The sequence below is a fragment of the Neoarius graeffei genome, chromosome 27 (assembly GCF_027579695.1).
Source record: "Neoarius graeffei isolate fNeoGra1 chromosome 27, fNeoGra1.pri, whole genome shotgun sequence".
NCBI classification, from domain to species: Eukaryota; Metazoa; Chordata; class Actinopteri; order Siluriformes; family Ariidae; genus Neoarius; species Neoarius graeffei.
Window position 1 is genome coordinate 38,777,468 of NC_083595.1, and position 24,222 is coordinate 38,801,689.

Consider the following 24,222-nt stretch of genomic DNA (forward strand, 5'->3'; position numbering starts at 1 on the left):
GGATTGCTTTTTAAGAATTAATCGCTGAAAGTCTGTCAGAGCTGAATATGATCCACCTTTAAAAGCAATCCACACCTCACTGCGTTGCATTTCACTCTGATCGCATTTAAAAAAAAAAAAAAGAAAGCAAAGACGTCAGTGAAAGCGTGTAATGCAGTCCCCAAACTATGTAGCTGTTCATTAGTGACCTGCGGAAAAGCAAAACCTTCACTGCATTACTGTTATGTCATGTGATCTCTTTTTAGTGACCGTCAGAAGGGATTGCTTTTTTTTTTTTTTAGGAACAGTCTCCTCAGTTATATAAAGCAGTCTACGTCAGTTCCTGAGGTCAAAAAAACTACTTCGTAGTCATTATAATTCAAGATTATACTCATACCGGGCACCATGATCTCTATTTATTTAACTTGGATATTTTTGTTACTTAGTCAATTGATAATTATTTTTTATATTTATTGTTTTTCTTGTTTTTAATCCTCTAAATATGTGTTAAGGGGTTGAATGTTAATTGGGGCTTTGCCCTGTATTCTTCTCCTGCCACTTTTGTTATTAATAATAATAATAATAATAAGTTAAATTTATATAGCGCCTTTCAAAAAACCCAAGGACGCTTTACAATTATAGACAAGGAAAGAAAAAATAAAAAGTAAAAAGTCCACCGAGTAGGGGTCAGGATGTAATTCCCATGGTGTAGCAGCCACAGTCCCACCAAAAGGCGCACGAAAACAAGTCCCACATCTCCAGCACCGCCGCCGTGTCGCCGTCAGCAACATCGCTCGAACACCACGCCGTGGATCCACAAAGCGAGCAGAGAAGCTCCGCCACGCAGAGCGCTGGTGTGTCCCAAACCGCCTGCACAGCCGCCGCGACACCACCGAGCAACATCGCTCGGAACATCACGCCAAGCGTTAAAGCGCAGAGCGCCGGACAACCACGATGTAAATTGAGCAACAGGCTCACTGCAGTCCACAGCAGGGAGCGCAGGCATCACCCACAGCGAACCAAGGCCTGGAGGGAACCGACGCCCCAAACTGGGTCCGGAGCAACACCACAACCGGCGGACAAAACACTCAAACAAACATCAGACTACACAAACACACAGGAAAGGAAAAAAAAATAGAAAAAGAAATAAAATAAGAGCTCCGGTATTTCTGTATTTATTGTGGCAAACCTTAATAAAAGAAAAAAGGAATTAAAAAGGAGCGTAAATCAGTGTGTGGGAATCGTGCTACACTGAAAAGCAGTCACTGGACAATCGCAGTCCTAAGCTACAGTTGATGGTGTGGTATAAATTCATAAAAGATCTACCAGTATAAATTCAGTGTATTTTACAATACATGCACGCGCACAAAAAAAACAAAAAAAAAAAGTCTTGTCCTCTCTGCTGTTTGTAGGTGGTACTTCAGTCTCGAGATTACAATGCCCTCTCCATGAGCGTGATGGCTTTTGTGGCCATGATCTATCCTTTGGAGTACATGTTCCCCGTCATCCCTCTGCTTCCCACCTGCATGGCTTCAGCTGAACAGGTACCGTAACGTGACTGGAAAATGGAATAAACCACCAGTACTAGACTTTACATGCAGTGTGTATAAGAGCAGCGAGTCTCCATCTCTACCTTGATTTATATCCTCTCATTCTCTCTGTCTTTTCTGCTTTCCAGCTCCTACTAGCACCCACTCCATACATCATTGGTGTGCCCGCCAGCTTCTTCCTGTATAAATCAGACTTTAAAATGCCTGATGATGTTTGGCTGGTGGATCTGGACTGCAACAGGGTCAGTAATCTGTATCCGAGAAGTCAGACAGTCTGACCAAACTGTTTATCCATTAAATCTGCCGTTTTTAATTTCGTCCCAAGCCCATTATACTAGTGCATCTCGAAAAAGTTCAATATTTTCCATCAGTTATTTAAGAAAGTGAAAATGTTATATTTTATAGACTCATTACACATAAACTAAAATGTTTCAAGCGTTTTTCTATTTTAATTTTAATCAGTATGGCATGCAGTACCAAAACATTAAAAAAAAAAAAATCTCAAAATATTAGAATATTTCATTTCAAGTTTGAGGAAAACAGTATGAACACGGTGTGTATCTCGGTCTAGTTCAGTACACACAACCACAATCATGGGGAAGACTGCTGACTTGACTGTTGTCCAGAAGATGATCACTGATGCCCTCCACAAGGAGGGTAAGCCACAAAAGGTCATTGCTGAAAAGGGTGGCTGGAAAAGGTGCACAAGCAACAGGGATGGCCGCAGTCTTGAGAGGATTGTCAAGAAAAGTTGATTCAAGAACTTGGGAGAGCTTCACAAGGAGTGGACTGAGGCTGGTGTCGGTGTATCAAGACCCATCACGAACAGACATCTTCAAGAAAGGGGATACAACTTTCGCATTCCTAATATCAAGCCACTCCTGAGCCAGAGACAATGTCAGAAGTGTCTTATCTGGGCTAAGGAGAGAAAGAAATGGACTGCTGCTCAGTGGTCCAAAGTCCTCTTTTCAGATGAAAGTACATTTTGCATTTAATTTGGAAATCACGGTTCTAGAGTCTGGAGGAAGAGTGGAGAGGCACAGAATCCAAGGTGTTTGAAGCCCAGTGTGAAGTTTCCACAGTCTGTGATGATTTGGGGTGCCATGTCTTCTGCTGGTGTTGGTCCACTGTATTTTATCAAGTCCAAAGTCAACACAGCCATCTACCAGGAGATTTTAGAGCACTTCATGCTTCCATCTGCTGACTAGCTTTTTGGAGATGCTGACTTCCTTTTCCAGCAGGACTTAGCACCTACCCACAGTGCCAAAACTACTACCAAATGGTTTGCTGACCATGATATTACTGTGTTTGATTGGCCAGCCAACTTGCCTGACCTGAACCCCATAGAGAATCTATGGGGTATTGTCAAGAGGAAGATGAGAAACACCCGACCCAAAAATACAGATGCGCTGAAGGCCACTATCAAAGCAACCTGGGCTTCAATAACACCTCAGCAGTGCCACAGACTGATCCCCTCCATGCCACACCGCATTGATAGAGTAATTCATGGTAAAGGAGCCCCAACCAAGTATCGAGTGTATAAATGAATATACTTTTCAGAAGTTGGACATTTCTGTATTGTAAATCCTTTTTTTGATTGATCTTCGGGAATATTCTAATAATTTGAGATACTGGATTTCTGATTTTCATGAGCTATAAGCCATAATCATCAAAATTAGAACAAAAAAGGCTTTAAATATTTCACTTTAGACGTAATGAATATAGAATATATGAAAGTTTACCTTTTTGAATTAAATTATGGAAAAAAAAGGAACTTTTTCATGGTATTCTACTTTTTTGAGATGCACTAGTATATCCGTTCATCTTGTATGTTCACAGGTCATTGCTCCCAACAATGCAGAAATACTCCCACCTTTGCCCGAACCAGAAGCCACAGAGTTGAAGAAACACCTGAAGCAGGTAAAATAAGCTCAATTAGGTATTTGCTTTCTACCAATTAGATTGATATGTTTCTAAGCCTCATTTCTTACGATTTTATTAGTAAGGCTTAATATTTTTTGCTGGTTTTTAAGCAGTAGCACTTGCTGTTTTGATTAGGGTGCTTTCACACCTATTTTTGTTGGCGCCAACCAGTTGTTTCTAAAGCACATGAATAAGAAGACGATTATTTTGCTTAATATGACTTTTTAAATCCATTTTGAAAAAAATCTTTCATTATTGCAGTGAGCAATAGACATGGGCCAAGAATATGAGCGTTGTTTAGTAACTTCCGGAAATGTATTGACCCTGTAATACTGGTATGTTTTCAACTAGTATTTAGCAACTAATAGTATTCTTTTCTTTAATAACAAATGCACTTACTTGACTTGGAGATGTAAAACAATTCCAACCGATAAATATCCTTCAAAGCACAGCCCGTCAAATTTCTGACCAGCCGGTAAACACCCACATGTGCAAATAATTTAACGGTCTCTAAATCAGTGCTGTGTAAAACAAACTACGCCAAATACAGATGCAGTGTTCGAGAAATTAGACTCTAATACAGACTTTAGTAAATGAATTAGGTGTGAAAACAGCCTTCGGTCCTGTGTTCCACGTCATAATGTAGAAGTTATGTTTCCTGTTTTATCGAAATGTGGTATAATGAATGCATTTTTTTTCTTTCCTCTTTTTGTTCTAGCTTTTGGAGGTAATGCAATTTCTCGGGCCATCTGCTTAAGTGTTGTAAAGTAATTAACTGCAAGACCCTAAAGTAAAGTGCTTAACCCAGATTAGATCATAATCCAGAACCCAGGTCTGATTCAGAACCGAGCTGTACTCAGATATACGACGGAAAGTTAATTCTAGTGTATTTGATCATATATTAGTTGTATTTTAACACTTGCTTACTATATAATAGGTGGGTTTCCATTGCAGTTGTGCACAAAATATAAGCTATTTTAAAAAAATATATTAAAAAGTCGACAAAATACAATTGCTAATGGTCCTGTATTTGTATTAAGTCATGTTATACAATTAAAGTTGGGTTATCGCTTCTCGTGATAGTGATTTCGATTAAGCGCAGTAGTGGCACGGTGATTTCAGTTGCATCCACAAGCGATAGCCGTGGCAGTATTTAATCAAAGGCGATGAAGGGCATAAGATGCACACAGTAACAAAGGCAAACCCCTTATACCCAAGGGCCTCTGCATGCTCTTGCGACAAGGCTTTCGCAGATAGCTTTTCGCAGACAGTTGTAATTTATCGCTGAGCGGGGAGTAATAGGCGTGCGCGATGTTATTCACCGCCACAACGCAAGGGGGCGCGAAATCGCTAGGAGTAGTTGGTGGGTGTGGTTAGTGGAGTGTTTACCCTCCGGTTACTTATAATGACTAGAACTTCCTCACTTCCTCGATCAACCGCTCTTCGTGCTGCTCCATCTTCGCTCGTGTTTTTAAAAATGCTGGTCGTGAAAACAAACCAAACCGGGAAAGTAGGGAAGCGGAAGTGCATGTACAGCGGATGTAGAGTGGACCAATCAGAGCCCTCTTGTCTGCGACGCTGTCTGCGAGGCTTCTGCGGTGGTCACAATTTTTGGGAGGTGCGCGCAGAGTGTCTGCGAAGGTGGGGGGGCTACGCAGACACTGTCTGCGACGCCATCTGCGAGGACTGGGTTGTCAGCATAAATTGGCCTTAACAGCGACCACATATCGGGGAATTCTGGGAGGTCATTCTTAAATGCGAAAAGCGTGTTTATATATTATCCTATCCACATTGACTGGATATGAGCAATTGCGCACTCTGGCTACTTTACTGGATTGGACTACTCTACTCTATTGGATATCAACTCGTATACCATGAGTAGAGAAAAACAAAATGGCGGAGTGTGTTGCTGAATCAACCAAGGACAAAATAAAAATTCTACTCAAAAACAAAACCCCAAAAATGATTAAGTATTTAAAAGAAACCGAAATGGCTAAAACGATATAGGTGTCGTCGTCCACCCCAACATCTCCTGTTCCACATTCAAGCTCATTCAGTGGCGGTAATGCACCCTTAATGTGCATATTCTGGACCAATTTTTTTTTTTTTTTTAATATGAAAGTATGTCCCTTTACACACTCATCCAGAAGGGTAATTTCGCACAAGGTCATCTGTCTACAGCAGAAAAAAATAAAACTCGTCTGGAAAAATCCCAACGGAGTCTGGAGCCAGATTCGTGACGTTATCTGCGGAAGCGCCAGCAGGCTGCGCGAGCTTTGCACGGTTTCAGTGCACAGCCTGTGTAGACCAAGCGCTCCCATTTCTCTCTCATTGTCTGGTCTTTTGGGAAACGATGAGTACTAATCCCATCATGATTGGTGTTGCTACACCCTCCTACGATACATCCGTTAACCATTTTAATAATTACGCGATAACGTTGAAGAAATTTGCAGAAAACCACCAGGTCGTTTTCTCATAAACAAACCAGCGCTGACGTAGGATGCAGAAGGAGGCGTCCCGCACACGACGTCACGAAAATCAATGTTTCCCGGGAAATCCAAATGCCAAGTTTTTTCAGAGGCGGACCAGTTCACCTCAAATGGCTTGATTTCAACTGAATTTTTCTGGTATTGTGCAAGGTAAAAAAAAAAAAAAGTGCAGAGAATGCAGAATGTTACAGATATTTGACCAAAGTTTAATATAAAATAGGAGAATTACATTGATCTCGCTCCTGAATTTACCCGTGATGTGCACTTTAAGTTGGTTTGCCACCCACCAGAAAATGCTGAAGAAGAAAACCCCAAAAAATACAAAATATGGAACAAAAGTATTTGATTGTAAGAACGTACCTTTTTAATTTTTCAAGAATTATTATCGCATCCCCCCCACACAAGTTGCTATGGTCATTTCACCGGTTTGTTTACATTCTAAGCAGAAATGATTTTGTCTGACGTTTTGTATAAAGTTTTATTTATCGAATTTGCAGAAAATAAAAATGTTCAGTTTCTCAAAATCCAGTGAATGTGGATAGAACGAAAGGTATTCCACAGCTCATATACAACTTGATTTCATGGAATAACTTTTCATTGTTACTACATTGCTTTGTCAATTCGTCTGAAAAACCATCTGATGCGAGCATATAAACCTTTTTGCGATATTTGATGTTTGCCCCCCCCTTTTTTTTTTTTTTCCAAAACTCGCGTGTTTCAGTTACTCTTTTTTTTTTTTTTTTTTTTTTTAAGTTTGCACTTTCAACTTGTGCCTTAAGCAGGTTAATGGAAACCCGCTTAATGATTCCCACAGTCGTTTTAACCAAATAATTCCCAAATTCCATTTTCTCATTCCGTAGATCAACTCAAAACACTTGTATCAATATCAGCGATAAGTCATAGATCATGATTCTGTACTCAGTGATACAAACTGAATCAGACCCGATACACTGACAACCTGTGTGCGGAGTTATAACCCCCAGATCATCACTGTTCTATTCCCCATTTTCCTAAATGTGTGTGTTCATCCGTGTGAACAGCTTTGAGAATTGTGCCTTTTTTTTTTTTTCCCCTTGTCAGACTCAGGCAATATAGACACCAATGTATGTGTTTAATTTTGGAGAAAAATGTTACTGTAAGAAAACAAATTGATTGCACTCTTAAAGTAATAATTCAAATGCTATACAACATACAATCTTGTTTGTATTTTTCCCTATAAACAGTTCCCTCTGCTTTCTCTTCATCTCTACCCATTCATCAGTTTAGACCTGTAGCAAAGTTATCACTTTGATAACTAGACAGTCTTTTTACTGATTGGCTGTCCTGTCTGTCTGTCTGTGATGCAAAGCGTCCGTGTTCCCTCATACTGTTTTAATGTCCTTATGTTTTTCTTTTTTATTGACTATTGTACAAAATGTGCTCTCTGTGTATCTTTTTTTTTTTTTTTCTGTCTCTTGTGGGTTTTTTTTCTTTTTTCCCAGTCTCCCCCTCGAGACTTGATCACCCACTCTCTCTGTCCTCATGCTTTTAGGCTGTAAGACAGTCACATGCCCTGCCGATCCTTACCAGCACTTGGCTGGGGTCGGTAATCATGTGACGCTTCCTCTGTTTGGTCTTGTGTTCCAGTGTCTGGTTAGGTTGACTGTGATCACCCAAAAGCAGATCTTCACCTCCGACACAAAGGTTCCTAAATCTCTGCTTCTGGAACGTGCCATGCTTCCTACCTGCATGGAATCTTTTGTCTTCCTGTTTGTTTTTTTTTTTTCTTCCTGTATACACACGCTGCCGACATATTGCACACTTTAGCACAGATGCGCACAGCTGTCTGTATTTTTGTCAAACTTGTGCACAATCGTACACACTTTTGCACATCAAATAAATGTGATCATCTGCTACTCACACAGTTTGGCTTGAGCATGTCTGGATCCCCCAGCACTCATGTTGCCTCCATACATTAGCCAGCGGTTATGACCCTAAATGAGCAGATTGAAAATCCAATGGATTTTGTGTTTGACTTGGCATTGTGGCCAGCCTGATTGTCAACAGTGCGTAAAGGCGCTGGAATGCCAGCTGTTTTGGTGAGACGCAATAGATTGCAATAGCCGTTATACCCAGAGTGCTTTACGAATAGCTCAGTGTGATGAACCCACCCTCTTCTAATGTTTTTAACCCACTAAATCTGCAGCCCATTTCAGGCAATTAGACTCAGGGTTAAGATGATAACCTTGATGATTAGATGACGTTTTTATCCAATGAATTTTATAATTATTAAGTAATTACTCCACATTAAATGTGGAGTACGGTGTATGAAACATTGCCTGAAGTGAGAGTGCTTGCCTTCACCCTTTTGCCCTTATAAGCTTTGAGCCCAGACGTTGTCAGCCGTGTGTGTGTGTGTGTGTGTGTATTTTTGTTCATTTTCTTCTCTCTCTTTCTTTCTTTCTTTCTTTCTTTCTCAATCTCTCTCCTTCAATCTGTTGCTCCCAGGCTTTGGCCAGTATGAGTCTGAATACTCAGCCTATTCTAAACCTGGAGAAGTTCCAGGAGGGTCAAGATTTGCCTCTTCTGCCCCCAGGCCGTGATAAGTCCTCCCCCTCCTCCACGGAGTTTAACCCCCTTATTTACGGAAATGATGTCGACTCTGTGGATGTGGCCACAAGGTCAGTTTTGTCAGCACTAGATCCCAATTTAAAACTGTGTGTGGGGTTTTTTTGGTTTAAAATAAGCTCAAAAAATGGTTTGGTTCAACAAATTTGAAAGCTGTGTGCAAAGGGTTTGCATACCCTGAGGAATGAATGAATAAATAAATAAATAAATAAAGACATGGTGATTTTTTATTTTTTACCAACAAAGTGTTTTTCACGAGTGTTCTGTAATTATTACAAGTAACCAAAGTGTGTGTGTGTTAAGAGAGAGAGAGAGAGATTTTCAAAAATGGTTTGCATGTCTTTCTTAACATGATATAAACAATCTCGAATGAGTCTTCCCAGCATGGTCTTGGCAAAACTTTGGCTTTTTCCTGCAGGTTCATCTCAGGCTATTTTCTATGTCTTGTTTTGGATGGTTGTAGGGTATATAGATTACAAGTTCAACTTTATACAATTCTTTTTTTTTTTTTTTTTGGAGATAAATTGGAAAACTTCTCCTTATTTTCATTTTTCAGGGTGGCGATGGTGAGGTTCTTCAACTCCCCAAATGTACTGCAGGGGTTTCAGATGCACACACGCACACTGCGACTCTTCCCACGACCTGTGGTAGCCTTTCAGGCCACGTCTTTCCTGGCATCACGGCCACGGCGCACCAGCTTTGCCGAGAAGCTCTCTCACACACAGGCTGTGGAATATTATGGGGAGTGGGCCCTGAACCCTACAAACTTGGCCTTCCAAAGGATTCATAATAGTAAGAGGACACACAGCATAAAGCTAGCCGCACACTACGCCGATTTTCAGCGTACCGAGCCAACTGAAGTCGCGAGTCAGGCGTAAAGACTAGTTTTCGATGGTACCGACTCATCTCACAGCCGATTCGAAAAACTAATCGGGAGCCAGACTGATCGGCGAGAGTCGCTAGCAATAGCCAATCATATCTTTCGCATAGAACACGTGACGACATTAAACACAATTTCTAGCGCGAGAAATACGTGTTGGTAGCACCTAATGCAGGTATATACTGTAATTCCATAGACTGAAGCTTTATCCATAGACACAGTGGGCTGGAAAGCCACTCTGCTCAAGTTGTGTGGCTGAATTCCAAGTCGCTTTAACTCCCCTATATAAGTGCACTATTTAAGGTTGGAAATAATAGCTCATGCAGCCTAGATAGTGCGCTACATATTCCGTGTTGTGTCATTTGTAATTCAGCCTGTAGCATCTTCAAGTGTTGGATTTAACAGTAACTATATCCAATAGCCAATCACAAAGCTATTAAGTTGTCACGTGATATTTAGCGGAATGTTTATGATGCTTAGTTCGCATAATCTCGTTTGGTGTCGCTTCAATCGCGACTACGCTCGTCACCAGTCGTGAGTTAGTTGGGGATATGTGCGTGCCCTGTCAGGAGTCGGCTCTCAAATGGGTCGGTTCGGGACCGCGTGGATCGGCGTAGTGTGCGGCTAGCTTAAGTGTAAACTTTTTTTTTTTTTTTTTTTTTTTTTTTTTTTAATATGACCTGGTGACTTGTCCAGGGTGTACCCCGCCTTTCGCCCATAGTCAGCTGGGATAGGCTCCAGCTTGCCTGCGACCCTGTAGAACAGGATAAAGCGACTAGAGATAATGAGATGAGAGATATGAGAAACATTTTTTTGGTTCCATGTTTTAAACTTAACGTGTGTGTGTGTGTTTCAGATGTGTATGACCCCTCCCTGATAGGTGATAAGCCGAAGTGGTATGCTCATCAGTTGCAGCCTGTGTTTTATCGTGTGTATGATGGAAATTCGCAGCTTGCGGAGGCTATAAGCGGACCACTGGAGGATGATGGTAATGAGTCGGACCCTACAGACGACAGGTAGGAAACGTATGGTTACTGACTAATTCGGGGAAAAAACACACACCTCGTAGTCAGTTTGAGTGATGAGACTTATATGTGACTCATCCAAGAGGCTGCGTTAACTGATGAGGCTCCTCGGAAAAGTGTTCCAGTCGCCCAGAGTTAAACTGCAGGCGCATTAGAAATCTGTACGAGACTGACCGATTCTCCATTTTTCTGCACTTAGCAGTTTAGCCACGATTGAGAATTTTAGCTTTAATTCTAATGATGTGCATCTCTGTCACTAAGGCTGATGCGATACACATCTCGATGCGATACACTGAAGATGCATATGAAGAAACCAGTCATGCAATACGATATGATTCACCCCTATTGCGATGCAGCGTGATTTGACACTATTTGATTCAACACCATGTGATTCAGCATGATACAATGCAATGCAAACGAATATGATGCTATGCAGTTCATGATAGCAGCTCTTCCTCCTTAATGATCATTTTGTGACGCGCCCAGACACGCTTCCAACTCGTGCGACATTTGACCGAGAGACTTGATGAGAATTGGCTACTGACAGCAGTGGAGATGTATGGACCCTTTTCACTCACGTGACCTTCGTAAGCGCGACCGCCATTTTGGACATGAAGAAATAACGGTTTATGGCACGGACCCTTTCGGTTCTCGCTCATCTAGCTGCTACAGTGACTGCTTAGACTGCAACAATAATACCTAACGCACGTTTAAGTATCCGCCGTAAAGACGTGAAACTCGTCGAGTGACGAGTGTGTTCATTGATAAGCTAACACAATCTAAAAGTAGACATAGCATCACACTGCCCTGGCGCTGTGTACAGTTTACCTTCTGTGGTTTGTGCACTCACTATTTGCCATTACTTTCTCCAACCCAGTGTTCGAACTATGCCGATATTTTCGGGGGGGGGGTCCCTTTTTTTTTTCCCTTGGGGGGGGGGTGTGCTCGCGCTTGTCTCAGAGCGCGGATCTCCAAACACATGAGAAGCCTATCTTGCGCACATATCACGCGGACTCCACACACGCATCGCGTCTGAAGTCATAACTCATCAGGGGAAATCGTGTCCGCATTGGCACGTTCAAAAAACAACCTTGCATTAACAATGATACCACACGCAAGAAAAAAAACAGTCAGGCTACTCAACACATCTGATCCACAGCAACACCAAAGCATCACTGGAAATCATGTCAACAACCAATCTTCCATTTCAACACGCGTCAGCAAACAAATGGCACCACAAACATGAACGAATCGGTCAGGCTACCGATTCCAAACCCACAGCAGACGAATAATTAAATGCATCTTACCTTAAAGCAGAATCGACCACAAAGGAAGTGTGTTGGCACTGTTGGCACACTTCCTTTCTGCTAGTTTGTGTCCCCAACCTGGCAGCAGCAGTCGTCGTCATATCGGTTTATTTTATCTTTGATGTAAACACAACACTTCGGATATGCAAATGCTTCCCGTTACGCATGATTGCTATGTCAATAAACATCATTTTGCCAATATTTTAGAGACCATCCGTCTTCTCCGTCGGTCAGCATCTGTCGAGATCCGATAAAATGATAAATCTTGCCTTGTGTGTTGATGGTTACTACATCCAGGTGCACAACAATATAATGGCATGATGGAAGTCTTGCTGAAAGTAAAAACTTTCTTTGATGGCTATATTCCTTTCGATGCTTCGCCGTCGTTCCTCGTTGTTGGCTGTGGTAGACTACTGGTAGTTCATGTCCAAAATGGCGGCCGCGTTTGTCGTGACGTCACGTGAAAAGGGTCCATAGTAGGGTGCATCAGTTGCCCTCACTTTCATAAAATCTGGTGCATTTGTGTTTGGGTGTTCCTATTTGCCAATAAAGACATCCTGTAAAATTTTTTGACCATATTCAAAAGTCTAATGGTGGCACCATGAGGTTCATTTTTTTTTTTTTTTGCCAAAAAACGCTTATTTTATGTTTTCGCGTAAGGTTTGAATCACAATGCTGGACTCCATTTATTGATTTCTTGTGACCCAGAGATCATGTTAAGAACCTTTGCAAGGGATTGAGAAGCATTAATGTGATTCATAATACATTTGTATTGTTTAAAAGTACTTGAACAATGATTCAATGAACAGCTAAAACTCAAACTGTGCTTGATGATATATGTGGCAGATCACAGAATCCAGGGACACGTGTCGGCCCGGGGGCATTTTGAGTTATTGACAGATTCAGAAAGTACAGTTTCTAAGCTTTCCACTGATGCCTTCCATGTGGAGATCTGACAATATTTGAAGAATGTGTGGCCTTTTGAAAGTGTATACCTCTTAAAACAGAAAAGGGAGAAAATCGCCCTCAAAGTTTTCCATCTCAGCTACTCTGGGTGTAGGGCGGGCACATAATGGTGCTCATTTGCATGACATTAAGGAAAGCCCTACCTCCTACGAGCTAGCACGATACTACTTTCATGTAAACAAAGATCACCACGTCAATTTTCCTTCCATGCAAAGTATGCCCAAAACAATTATGAAGTACAAAAATAAGTCCTAAAGTATACTTCAACGTTTTGTGGTTGGAAAATTACTCACACCGTAAGAAAGAAAGACAGCACGATGATGACACAACTAACACAACACTAGTTTCATGTAAAGCCTCGGTCACAACCGGCCGTATGTGCTCCTACGGCCGGTCTACATGCAAAAAATGCAAGAAACACACGGAGAGCGCGCATGAAACGCACGAGAGCACGCGTGTGATGTGCTGATTTTCGAGCCGCAGACCGGCCGCAGAGGTTCTTTGTCATGTCAAACAAACTCTACAGGTGCTTACGTTTTTCAGGTTGCAAGACAAACTTACGGCCAACGCGCGTCTTTCTCCATGAACAAAAAAAAAAACGCAGCGATTTGGGAAACGCCAAAAATCACACGACCAAAAGATCGTACGTCCGGTTGTGACCTAGGCTTAACCAAACCACAACACTCTCCGTTACGTGCAAAAATAACCACACAGCCTTAGATTAATAAACTTACCCCATCAGAAAGAGAAACGGCGCCTTGCACACACCAATGCCTCCGATGGAATGTAATCCTAGAACGGTCTGTGTGTCATCCGATCATTCAAGTATTCCATTCAATCTGGAAAACGAGGTTGCGTTTTTTTTTTTTTTGCTAGAAATGGTTATCTCCGATGTAACTACCGTGCGTCTGTTTGCTTCGCGGTGTTTCAGCTCCTCTGCGCTCTGTTTAGTAACTCATTCCATAGTGAAATTACATGCCTGTATGCAGGTTAAGTAGCCATGCGCTCAGCTCCTATCATACAGCTGATTCGCGAAAAAAAAACCCAAAAGACTTAAATCATCATGTGAATGGCCCATATGGTAATTTACCCACACCCCCCAGCAGGCTACAGTCCTGACAAAAACGAGACAATTTGCAACAAAAAATGTATGCTTTTCCAACAAAACAATCTATTATCTGAAATACTGATTGCATTCTTCAAGATCTCAACTTGCACATGATGGAAAAAAACAAAAATCACAAATTTAAAAAAAAAATGCTTCTTTTGTGATTATCTCGGATTCGTTTCGGCCGACATGTGTCCCTGGATCCGGTGAGGGGTCACATATTTAGAATATGTACTAAAAATGTGTATCTAAGATATCTGGTATACTCTATAAGGTGCCATAATGTTTCATGAAAAGTGATCGAAATTTTGTCAGAAGTCATAAAATGTCAGCTTTTTCCATAACTTTGAGCTCCTGGTGCCACCATTAAACTTTTGAATTTTGTCAAAATATTTCACCCAGTGTGTGTTTTCTTACCAAAAGGAACATAAGAACAAAAATGCGTCATGATCGGAGGAACTTTTCATTTTTAGGGGGCAACTGATGCACCCTAATGTATAGTTTATATCATCTATAATTTCTGTGTCTGTGGTGATGAGGAGTGTGTGCTTGAGGAACAGTTTAGAGAAGAGGAATCAATGGAAATAATATAAAATTATTGGTCACATTTCTAAAGTAGAAGGGCACACAGTAGAGTGCATACCTCTGCTAAGCCACATATCAAAATCCAGTCACTTCAACTCAGGATAATACTAAAGCTCTTCACCAAATTTCATTAAAATCAGTCCACTGTTTTGAGTCATGTTCAGAACAGACAAAAAAAAAAAAATCCTGGATCCACATGCATAACTGGATTTGCATCAAAATCTCATCAGTTGATCTTTGGCCCATGGCTCACCTTTCCTCAAAATTTCATAAAAATCTGTTCACTACCTTTTTGAGTTGTGTTGGGAACAAACATACAAACAGAGCTGAAAACATAACCTCCTCCAACACAGTCAGCGGAGGTAATAATAAAGGCATCGGGCCTCTACTAATTATGTATTAATAAATTGGATTTTACCGATGCAAAGGTGTTAGAAACCATGCAGTTGTATCTGAAATTCTACCCAGTGCAGTTTATTTAAATCAGCACAATTGCATTATGAACTTTTATGCCAGTGCACTAATGTGAATCTTCTCATCATTAATTAATTCGAATTGTTTGCACTTTTCCCCTTTATTCATTACTTATTAACTGGGTGCAAGATTTTTACAGGAAAATGTCAGACCCGAGGTCTTAACAGTACGGGCTCGGTCCATACAAAAAGACCTCGGTCTGATATTTTCCCATAAAGACCGAGCAAGCGAGGTTAATGAGTTGTTTGTTATATTGCTTTTTTTTGTTTGTTTGTTTTTCTCAGCTTAAAGTGCATATTCTGGACAGGGTTCGTACGGTCATGAAAAACCTGGAAAAGTTTTGGAATTTTAAAATTAAATTTCCAGGCCCTGGAAAAGTTCTGGAAAAAAGTATTTTGTTCAGAAGTTTTGGAAAAGTCATGGAAATCTATCTAGTGTTTCATCGATTATCTTTATAAAATTGATGTGCCGTAATGTAAATCGCCACGAGTTGTCTTGGAAATGTTGTCTAGTGCAGTCTGTGTAGTCTACTGGCTATGCCTGTTGACTGCCACACCCAGTGTTGCCAGATTGGGCGGTTTTCAAATTAGGCAGGTTTTAGTGCCTCCAGGTGGTTTTTGAGCATTTTTTGTGCTGGAAATCATCAGTCACATCTGGCAACCCTGGCCACACCCTCCTCGTAACGTGCGACGTGCTAGTAGTTGTAGCGTGCTAGGCGTGGTGCGTCAAGTTTGGGGATGCTGGGACCTCCCCTGCTCGAGCTACGAGCATCCAAAGTCGGGCTGGAGCCCGGGATAGAAACGAAACCTAAGCGGAGCGCCGTGACGAATTACGTCCCGAGGCGCGGGGCTAGCGCGCCCTGCCCACGCTGGTTCTTTGGGGGGAGGGCAGAGGTCTCTGGCTGCGAAGTGTGGGGCGGCTGGGACCTCCCCTGCCCGAGCTACGGGCGTCCAAAGTCGGGCTGGAGCCCGGGATAGAAATGAAACCTAAGCGGAGCGCCGCGGCTCGCCTCGGGGCGAATTACGATGTTGGAGCCCTGGAGCTCTCGTTTGATGTTTGATTTTTTTTTTTGCGTGTACAGATGGTAAATAAGATATTGGATTGGATAATATCCTTGGTTTTATGACTCTTGAGAGTTTTGCGTTTTAAAGGATAAAAAGACTTAATTTGTAGTAGGTGAAGCCATATTAGCCTAGCCATTTCTTAATCTTGTGTATTCTCTGAATTTGGATGTCACAATTGATTTTATTTTTCTTAAATTTATAGGAAAGGGATGGAAATAGACATTCCACTTTTTCAGATTTTCACCCTCTATTTTCATTTTTTTATGATACCATTTAGGCGATGCTTAATATTCAGTGTAGGGCCCTGAGGACCTTGCTGGATTTGGATGTAAATGTTGTTGATTAAACTGATTGAACACAGAAATAAATAGACATTCAATGTTGTCTTCAAATTGTAACTCTTTTCCGCATTTACGATATCATTTAGGCAGTGGTTAAATTACAATATAGGCCCATTGTGAAAGCACCTGTAAATTTCAGTAGTCTGCCTGTGTGCATATGTGGGGGGGGTCGTAGTGCCAAAGTACCAAAATGCTTGTAATGCACAAATTACAAAGTTATGGGGTTGGGCCTGGGCAGGGGGTGGGTTGCTGAGAGCATGGGCTATGGGTTTGGGACAGATGGACTGGATATTTGGGGAAACATGGACTGTGGGTGTATACTTATGTAATGTGAAGGGGCATGAGGTACAGTACTGTAGTTGTCTGTGTGTGTGAAGAAAGGGGGCAACAGTGTTGTGAATGGTGACGTGAAATAGGTATGTGTATGATGCGATTGTGCATGAGGGGGGCTGCTATGTAAACTAGTGTTGGGGGCTGTGCTATAAATGCGATGAGCAGTGATGAACCAGCGATAGTCATGGAAATTCAGTAAAAGGTTTTGGAAAAGTCATGGGGAAAGTGTAAGAACCCTGTCTGGACCAATTTCTTTTTTTTTTTTTTTAATGAAAGTATGTCCCTTTACACACTCCTCCAGAAGGGTAATTTTGCACAAGGCCATCTGTCTCCAGCAGAAAAAAATAAAATAACAAAATGCGTCTGGAAAAATCCCAACGGAGTCTGGAGCCAGATTCGTGACGTCACGTGCGGAAGCGCCAGCAGGCTGCGCGAGCTTTGCACGGTTTCAGTGCACAGCCTGTGTAGACCAAGCGCTCCCATTTCTCTCTCATTGTCCGGTCTTTTGGGAAACGATGAGTACTAATCCCATCATGATTGGTGTTGCTACACCCTCCTACGATACATCTGTTAACCATTTTAATAATTACGCGATAACGTTGAAGAAATTTGCAGAAAACCACCAGGTCGTTTTCTCATAAACAAACCAGCGCTGACGTAGGATTCAGAGGGAGGCGTCCCGCACGCGACGTCACGAAAATCAATGTTTCCCGGGAAATCCAAATGCCAAGTTTTTTCAGAGGCGGACCAATTCACCTCAAATGGCTTGATTTCAACTGAATTTTTCTGGTATTGCGCAAGGTAAAAAAATTGCGCAAAATGTGACAGATATTTGACCAAAGTTTAATATAAAATAGGAGCATTACATTGATCTTGCTCCTGAATTTACCCGTGATATGCACTTTAGAATAGACAATCATTATAATGAGGCGTGACGCTGCTTTCAGTCACGCCATATTTGTAACATAGCTGGGTCACACATGCAGAATAAATGGCTAGCAGTTTAAAACTGAATTTCTGTTCACTGTTCGTGGATTCTGAATGCTCTTCGTCGCTCATTTCTTCAATAACTCCGTGACCTGTTTTGTCTTTTGTGTTTCAGCCGTTTTTAATTTCCAGTTAATGGTTTTTGTTTTTTGTTTTTTTTTGGGTCGTCGTTTTGGTTTTTATTTGATTTTTGCAACATTGAAAACTGACATCTTGGAAAGGAAGTCCGTAATCACCCATGGGCATTACAGGAAAATTCTGGCTGCCAACGAACCAGTCAGATTGCACGATTTTCCCGGAAGTAGCTTGTGCCATATAATAATGTAGGAGAATGAAATCAAGTCCTACGTATACAGTACCAGTCAGAAGTTTGGAAACACCTTCAAATTCGATGTTTTTTCTTTATTTTAATTACCGTATTTTTCGGACTATAAGTCGCACTTTTTTTCATGGTTCGGCTGGCCATGCGACTTATACTCCGGTGCGACGTATATATGTTGTTTTTTTGTTTTTTTTCTTCACCGCGAGTAATAATGATAGTAACGATTAGTAATAGGCTACTAATATTAGTTATAATAATAATAATATAGGCTATTAGTAATAACGATAGTGATAGTATTAAAGATAGTAGTAGATATTTAAAATAATCAGACTAGGCTACTTACAGGGCAAAGGGCGCGTTATCACTGCTCAGCTGTTCGTTTATTAAATAAACAATGCAGTCGCGCAGTAACCACGCGCCGCTTATCAGATAGAATCACAGATTCTGTGGATAGAATAACCCTTCTAAAAAGTGCGACTTGTAGTCCGGTGCGACGTATATGTTTTTTTTTTTTTCGTCTTCATAATGCATTTTTTGGCTGATGCGACTTAAACTCCGGAGCGACGTATAGTCCGGAAAATACGGTAACTAAGACACTTCGTGTCTTAAAGTACTGACTGACTGTTATTTCTCTTTACTTAGTTGAGTGGTTCTTGACATGATATGGATTACTACAGTTGTCGAACAGGGCTATTTACTGTATTTTTATTATTTACTGGTTGATGGTGTCAAATGCATTAAGAAGGCAAGAAATTCCATTTTTGACAAGACACACCTGTTAATTGAGAAGCATTCCAGGTGATTACCTCATGAAGCTGGTTCAGATAATGCCACTAGTGTGCAAAGCTGTTATCAAGGTAAATAGTGACGACTGTGAAGAATCTAAAAGATGAAACACGCTGTTTTTTTAAACACTCTTTTTTTGTTTACCATATAATTCCATGTGTTATTTCATGGTTTTGATGAGTTCAGTATTGTTCTACAACATAGAAAAAAAAAATAAAAACATCGAATTTGAAGGTGTTTCCAAACTTTTGACTGATACTGTACACTAGCCTGGGCCCGCCCATCCTAAGCATGACGCAACATGAGAGCCTGTTGCGAGCTTAGTCTGGCCAGGCAAGCTATCTCCAGCTCTTCCAAGCTCCCGAAAAATCGGGAGCCAATCAACTTTGAGCATCTCCAACGGCCCTGGGTAGAGGCGTGTTCAAGGCACTGACGTAGTAGAACTGCGACTGGAAGCCATAGATTGTTTACAGAATCTATGCTGGAAGCGCTTCATTCACTAGAAACATTACGAACATGGAGCAAGTTCTCATTGAAAACGGAGCAAAGAGCAGCCCTGGAGGTATTTATTGAAAGGAAGGACGTTTTCGCCTTGCTCCCGACCGGCTTCGGTAAGAGTTTAATCTACCAGTTAGCCCCGTCGCGTCGCATACGTCAGAGGAAAGAGTGATGTGATTGGTTTAAGCTTCGTCACAGCCTTTTCTGGCTTCGACCAGTAGCAAACTGAGGCATTTCAGGGAGGCGGGTCAACCACGCACTTTGGAAAACGGTTGGGCTTAATATCTTTGCCAGACCAAATGCTCGCAGAGCTTTGAAGTCTCGTTAGCCAGACTAACTGTACACACAGTTTTGTACGTTGGAAATTTGTTGCAATTTATGTTAATCGCTAACTTTTCTCATTTGGCTTTTGGCAAAACTTTTTCCATAAACCATAAATAAACACAAAAGGCACTAAAGATAGTTGTACCATCTAATTCAGCCTGTCAGTTGGCAGTGTGTACCACCCTGCCTGCTTTTTATGGAATATTTTATAGTAATTTCAGGAAATATTAAATAAAATCTCTCGCTACAAATAGCATGGTCCTCCATTTTGAATTTCCTGTTCTGCAGATGTTCACTAGAGTTAAACTTGATGCAAAGCTTTGCATGTGGTTTGATTGATTGATTGATTGATTGATTGATTGATTGATTGATTGATTGATTGATTGATTGATTGATTGATTGATTGATTGATAGATATATACTTTATTATCCCAAAGGGAAATTTGTCTTGGACTCATGCACTGCATACAATGCTCAAAAAAAAAAAATTTCATTGTATTTGCAATGTGAATTTTTTTTTTCCTCAAAATAAACATTCTATTAATGACATTTTTTTTTTCTAATGAACATGCTGTATGTTTTTGTGTTTTGTTGCAGTGGAAGTGACAGCGAAGCGTATGATGATTCCAGCTCTTCTTACTCGTCACTGGGAGATTTTGTGAATGAAATGATCAAAGGGGACATCCAGGGTGACACACCAAGTCCGTTATGCTTCCTTCTCACTGACTTTTTCACTAATTGCCTTTTTATCTTTGTTTCTTTCTAATTAGAAAGGTTCTGCATTTTTTTTTTTTTCCCCTGGGTCTCTTGCAGATGTTGATCCCTTGACACATGCAGCACTGGAGGATGCTAGTGAAGTGGAAATCCATGAATTCCAGGAGTACAAGGGTATGAGCGAGGAGCACGGGTCCGAGGTCGAGGGTTTTGCCGAGGCCGTAGATGGCCAGCCGCACCGCTCCAGCTCCAGCACCACAGCCAGCTCCAGTCCCAGCACCATCATCCAGGGAGTGAATCATGTCAGTACTGCTGTCTGTTTTTGAACCAGAATGCTGTTGTCAGTACGTTCACAGCAACATTAAGAGCATTTTATTAAAAAGGGCACAATTGTGAAAAAGCCAACATGCTTGGGAGTAGGGATGTTAACCAATGACCGTTTGACCGGTGGTTGACCGAATCAACGTCAACCGGTTAATTTTTTTTTGGTTGTCGGTGAAAAAAAAAAAAAATCAATCGTTTTGAAGCTGCTGATTTTGGAGCGGAGAACCTGGAATTCTGTGTTGTAAACGCTTGGGGCGTGCCATGCGGTGTAAGGACGACAGCTGACAAATCAGAAACAGCCATTCAGTCATGTCCCGCCCTCCCACCCCAGTTAAAGACAGCTGACAAATCAGAAACACCCATTCAGTCATGTCCCGCCCTCGTTAAAGATAGCTGACAAATCAGAAACACCCATTCAGTCATGTCCCGCCCCAGTTGAACACAGCTGCCACTCTGCGGGAAAAAAAAAAAAGTGTAGACACAGGCTTTTTAGCTTACAAATTACTTTTGTTTTTTGGTTTTTTTAAATTATTATTAGAAGGCACATGGAGTTTAGTCCTGCCTTGGCCAGTGCATTCTGAAAGTATGTTTCGGTCTGTAGCCAACAATGCATGTTATTGCAGATCATATCTCTCCACACAAACTAAAGGCGCAGATGCCGACTTTTTCACGGCTTTTTCATGGACTGTAACGGCATTTGCTTATGTAGTAATTTTAATACAGAATTTACTTTGATGAAATTATTCAGACACTCCAACACCCCCCCCCCCCCCCCCCCCCCCCCCCCAAAAAAAAAATCGGATCTGCACGAGCCGTTTGCATCCCTGTTTAAACTCGTAGGTTAACCGACTTTAACCGGCTAATGAGGCTCGGTGGTCGGTCAAGATTTTTTTAGTTTTCGCCATCCCTACTTGGGAGCGTGCCAGTGTGATTTACAGTTTTTGTGCGTTTGGGAGACACATGCATAAGTGATGGTACCCCAGCATATAATATACATTTTTATTTATCTAGTCTGCTTTGTGGTGATCAAGCATGCTATTTGTTTCATCAGTGTGACCTTCATTATGATTCTTTAAATGAATTGTGCTAAAGAAGCGAGCATATATTTCCGTTCGTAGCGCTTTCAACAAATTCACATGCAGTTAAATAAAAAGGCTTTGTAACTAGCTTACCGTGATTTATTCTGTTCCTGAAAAGTAGCCATTTCTATTTTAATAATGTGCATTTGTTTCTGGCTGGAATTGTTCAACAGCTTCAGTTGACTTCGCACATCATAGATCTCCTGTGAGCAATTGAATCATCGCGCAGAGTAAAGGGATAAACTTTGGCTGCTACAAGCAAGCCATTTAAATGGCAAATTCAATTCACTCAGGTTTGAACGAATTGATGTTTTTGTAATCAAATGGGGGAAGTTTAACAAACGAGAGTTAGAGGCAATGCTTGATTTAAGCGTCTTCATTATAGGCTATTCAGTAACTGTCATCCATTTTTTGGGGGGTCAGAACACAGCCAAGTACAAAAAAAAAAAAAATTATAATCCATAATCAGGAAATAAGGAAGAAAACCTTTATGAAATAAAGAAGGAAAGAAAACTTTTCTAAAACTTGGAAGTGAACACACGTGAATTATATACTGAGAAAGACAGAGGGAGGTGCGGTTTAAATGCACCAGTAAATGAAAGGAAATGATGTCCAGTTAAATGCAATTGGAGAAGAAACCAGTAACAACAAATGGAGACGAGTCCAAATCAAAAACCCATTGAAGACGTGAAGCAGGAAGGGAGAGATCATGACCGCAATATTTTCTTTTACATTCATGTAGAGGGCGGCACAGTGGTGTAGTGGTTAGCGCTGTCGCCTCACAGCAAGAAGGTCCGGGTTCGAGCCCCGTGGCCGACGAGGGCCTTTCTGTGCGGAGTTTGCATGTTCTCCCCGTGTCCGCGTGGGTTTCCTCCGGGTGCTCCGGTTTCCCCCACAGTCCAAAGACATGCAGGTTAGGTTAACTGGTGACTCTAAATTGAGCGTAGGTGTGAATGTGAGTGTGAATGGTTGTCTGTGTCTCTGTCAGCCCTGTGATGACCTGGCGACTTGTCCAGGGTGTACCCCGCCTTTCGCCCGTAGTCAGCTGGGATAGGCTCCAGCTTGCCTGCGACCCTGTAGAACAGGATAAAGCGGCTAGAGATAATGAGATGAGACATTCGTGTAGATTTGAGTTTATGGATTCCTTTTTTTTTTCAGATCATAATAAGCGATGGTTAATTCCAATTTAAGGAACCAGTTGTTGTTGTTTTTTTTCCCCTCCCCCGAACAGGAGCCGATTGAGCCTGTTGAGATTGAGGCATCAGCTAGTGTGGCTCTGCAAAACTCTGTCCCTGGATTATGTCTCCCACCGTTCACTCGATCCAGCCCAGAGCCGATGCCTATGGACTCTACAAGTAAGAAGCGAGAGTATGATAACCCATATTTTGAGCCGCAGTATGGCTTCCCTGCAGAAGAGGAGGCTGACAGTGAGGAGCAAGAGGAGAGCTACACGCCACGCTTTCACCAGAATGTCAATGGAAACAAGTATGTGTGTCTGTCTGTCTCTCAGGCACCGATTTGGAGTTTATGACTATGAATTTTAATAAGAATAATGCTTTTATCAGTGTGTAAATCAATGACCTGTGGACACTTGACGCTTTTAACCTTGCCTGGCTTTAGGACATCAGCATTTAGTATGTTTGTGCGTACGAGCACACTGAGCATGTGTGTTTGTGTGTGCACGTGTAGGCCATCTCGCCCATTGAGGCCAAGCAGCCTGAAACTTCCAGGCGAGTGTGATGGAGAAGGAGACTCTAAGAACAGTTCACCCAACTCCACTATCTCGAACAACAGTGGCGATGGCTTCGGTGGACTCATGTCTTTTGCAAGTGAGTGGCTGCCTTTTGTTATCCCCGCTGGCTGAAAGGCCCGAAGGGGGATTATGTCTTGGTGATGTCCGTCCGTCCGTCCCAGGAAGGGTGCTTGCTTTCTGAAATCAACTCCCCTCACAATTTTGGGAGGAATTTCACAAAACTTGGCAGGATTCTTTGTTATATGTCGGTAATACGCATGTTGTAATTTCATTAAATTGGGTCACATTTTGCCAGAGTTACAGCCCTTGATTAACAAAATTATACTTGGACAATTTCATGAGTGTGGGTTTTTTTTTTTTTTCCCTTATGAAATCAACTCCGGTCACAATTTTTGGAGGAATTTCACAAAACTTGGCAGGATTCTTTGTTATATGTCGGTAATGCGCATGTTGTAATTTCATTAAATTGGGTCACATTTTGCCAGAGTTACAGCCCTTGATTAACAAAATTATACTTTGACAGTTTCAGGAGTTGTTTCCCCCCCCCCTTATGAAATCAACTCCTGTCACAATTTTTGGACGAATTTCTCAAAGCTTGGCAAAAGGCCTTGTTATACGACGGTAATACGCAGATTGCGATTTAACTTTGTTTGTGAAAATTTTCCCAGAGTTTTGACCCTTGATTAAATAACTTTCAGGGTTTACGCGGAGTCTTAAAAAGTCTAAAATTTGATAATCCTAATTTAAAGGAACAGTCCACCGTACTTCCATAATGAAATATGCTCTTATCTGAATTGAGACGAG

The 24,222-nt window shown here is 41.5% G+C and overlaps 1 protein-coding gene across 8 annotated transcripts in view; it reads left to right on the top strand.

Moving 5' to 3' along the window:
* Positions 1-24,222, top strand: part of madd (MAP-kinase activating death domain) — a 178,246-nt gene that overhangs the window by 82,631 nt on the left and 71,393 nt on the right. For 6 of the 8 annotated variants that reach the window (XM_060911682.1, XM_060911686.1, XM_060911689.1 and 3 more), the window contains exons 6-16: positions 1,392-1,523; positions 1,658-1,771; positions 3,369-3,449; positions 7,568-7,624; positions 8,429-8,601; positions 9,105-9,340; positions 10,285-10,444; positions 20,146-20,249; positions 20,362-20,564; positions 22,897-23,150; positions 23,355-23,494. In XM_060911682.1, the coding sequence (XP_060767665.1) occupies positions 1,392-1,523; positions 1,658-1,771; positions 3,369-3,449; positions 7,568-7,624; positions 8,429-8,601; positions 9,105-9,340; positions 10,285-10,444; positions 20,146-20,249; positions 20,362-20,564; positions 22,897-23,150; positions 23,355-23,494 (1,654 nt within the window). The remainder of the gene's footprint in view (positions 1-1,391; positions 1,524-1,657; positions 1,772-3,368; positions 3,450-7,567; positions 7,625-8,428; positions 8,602-9,104; positions 9,341-10,284; positions 10,445-20,145; positions 20,250-20,361; positions 20,565-22,896; positions 23,151-23,354; positions 23,495-24,222) is intronic. The other 2 variants (XM_060911687.1, XM_060911688.1) reach the window with 1 other exon arrangement.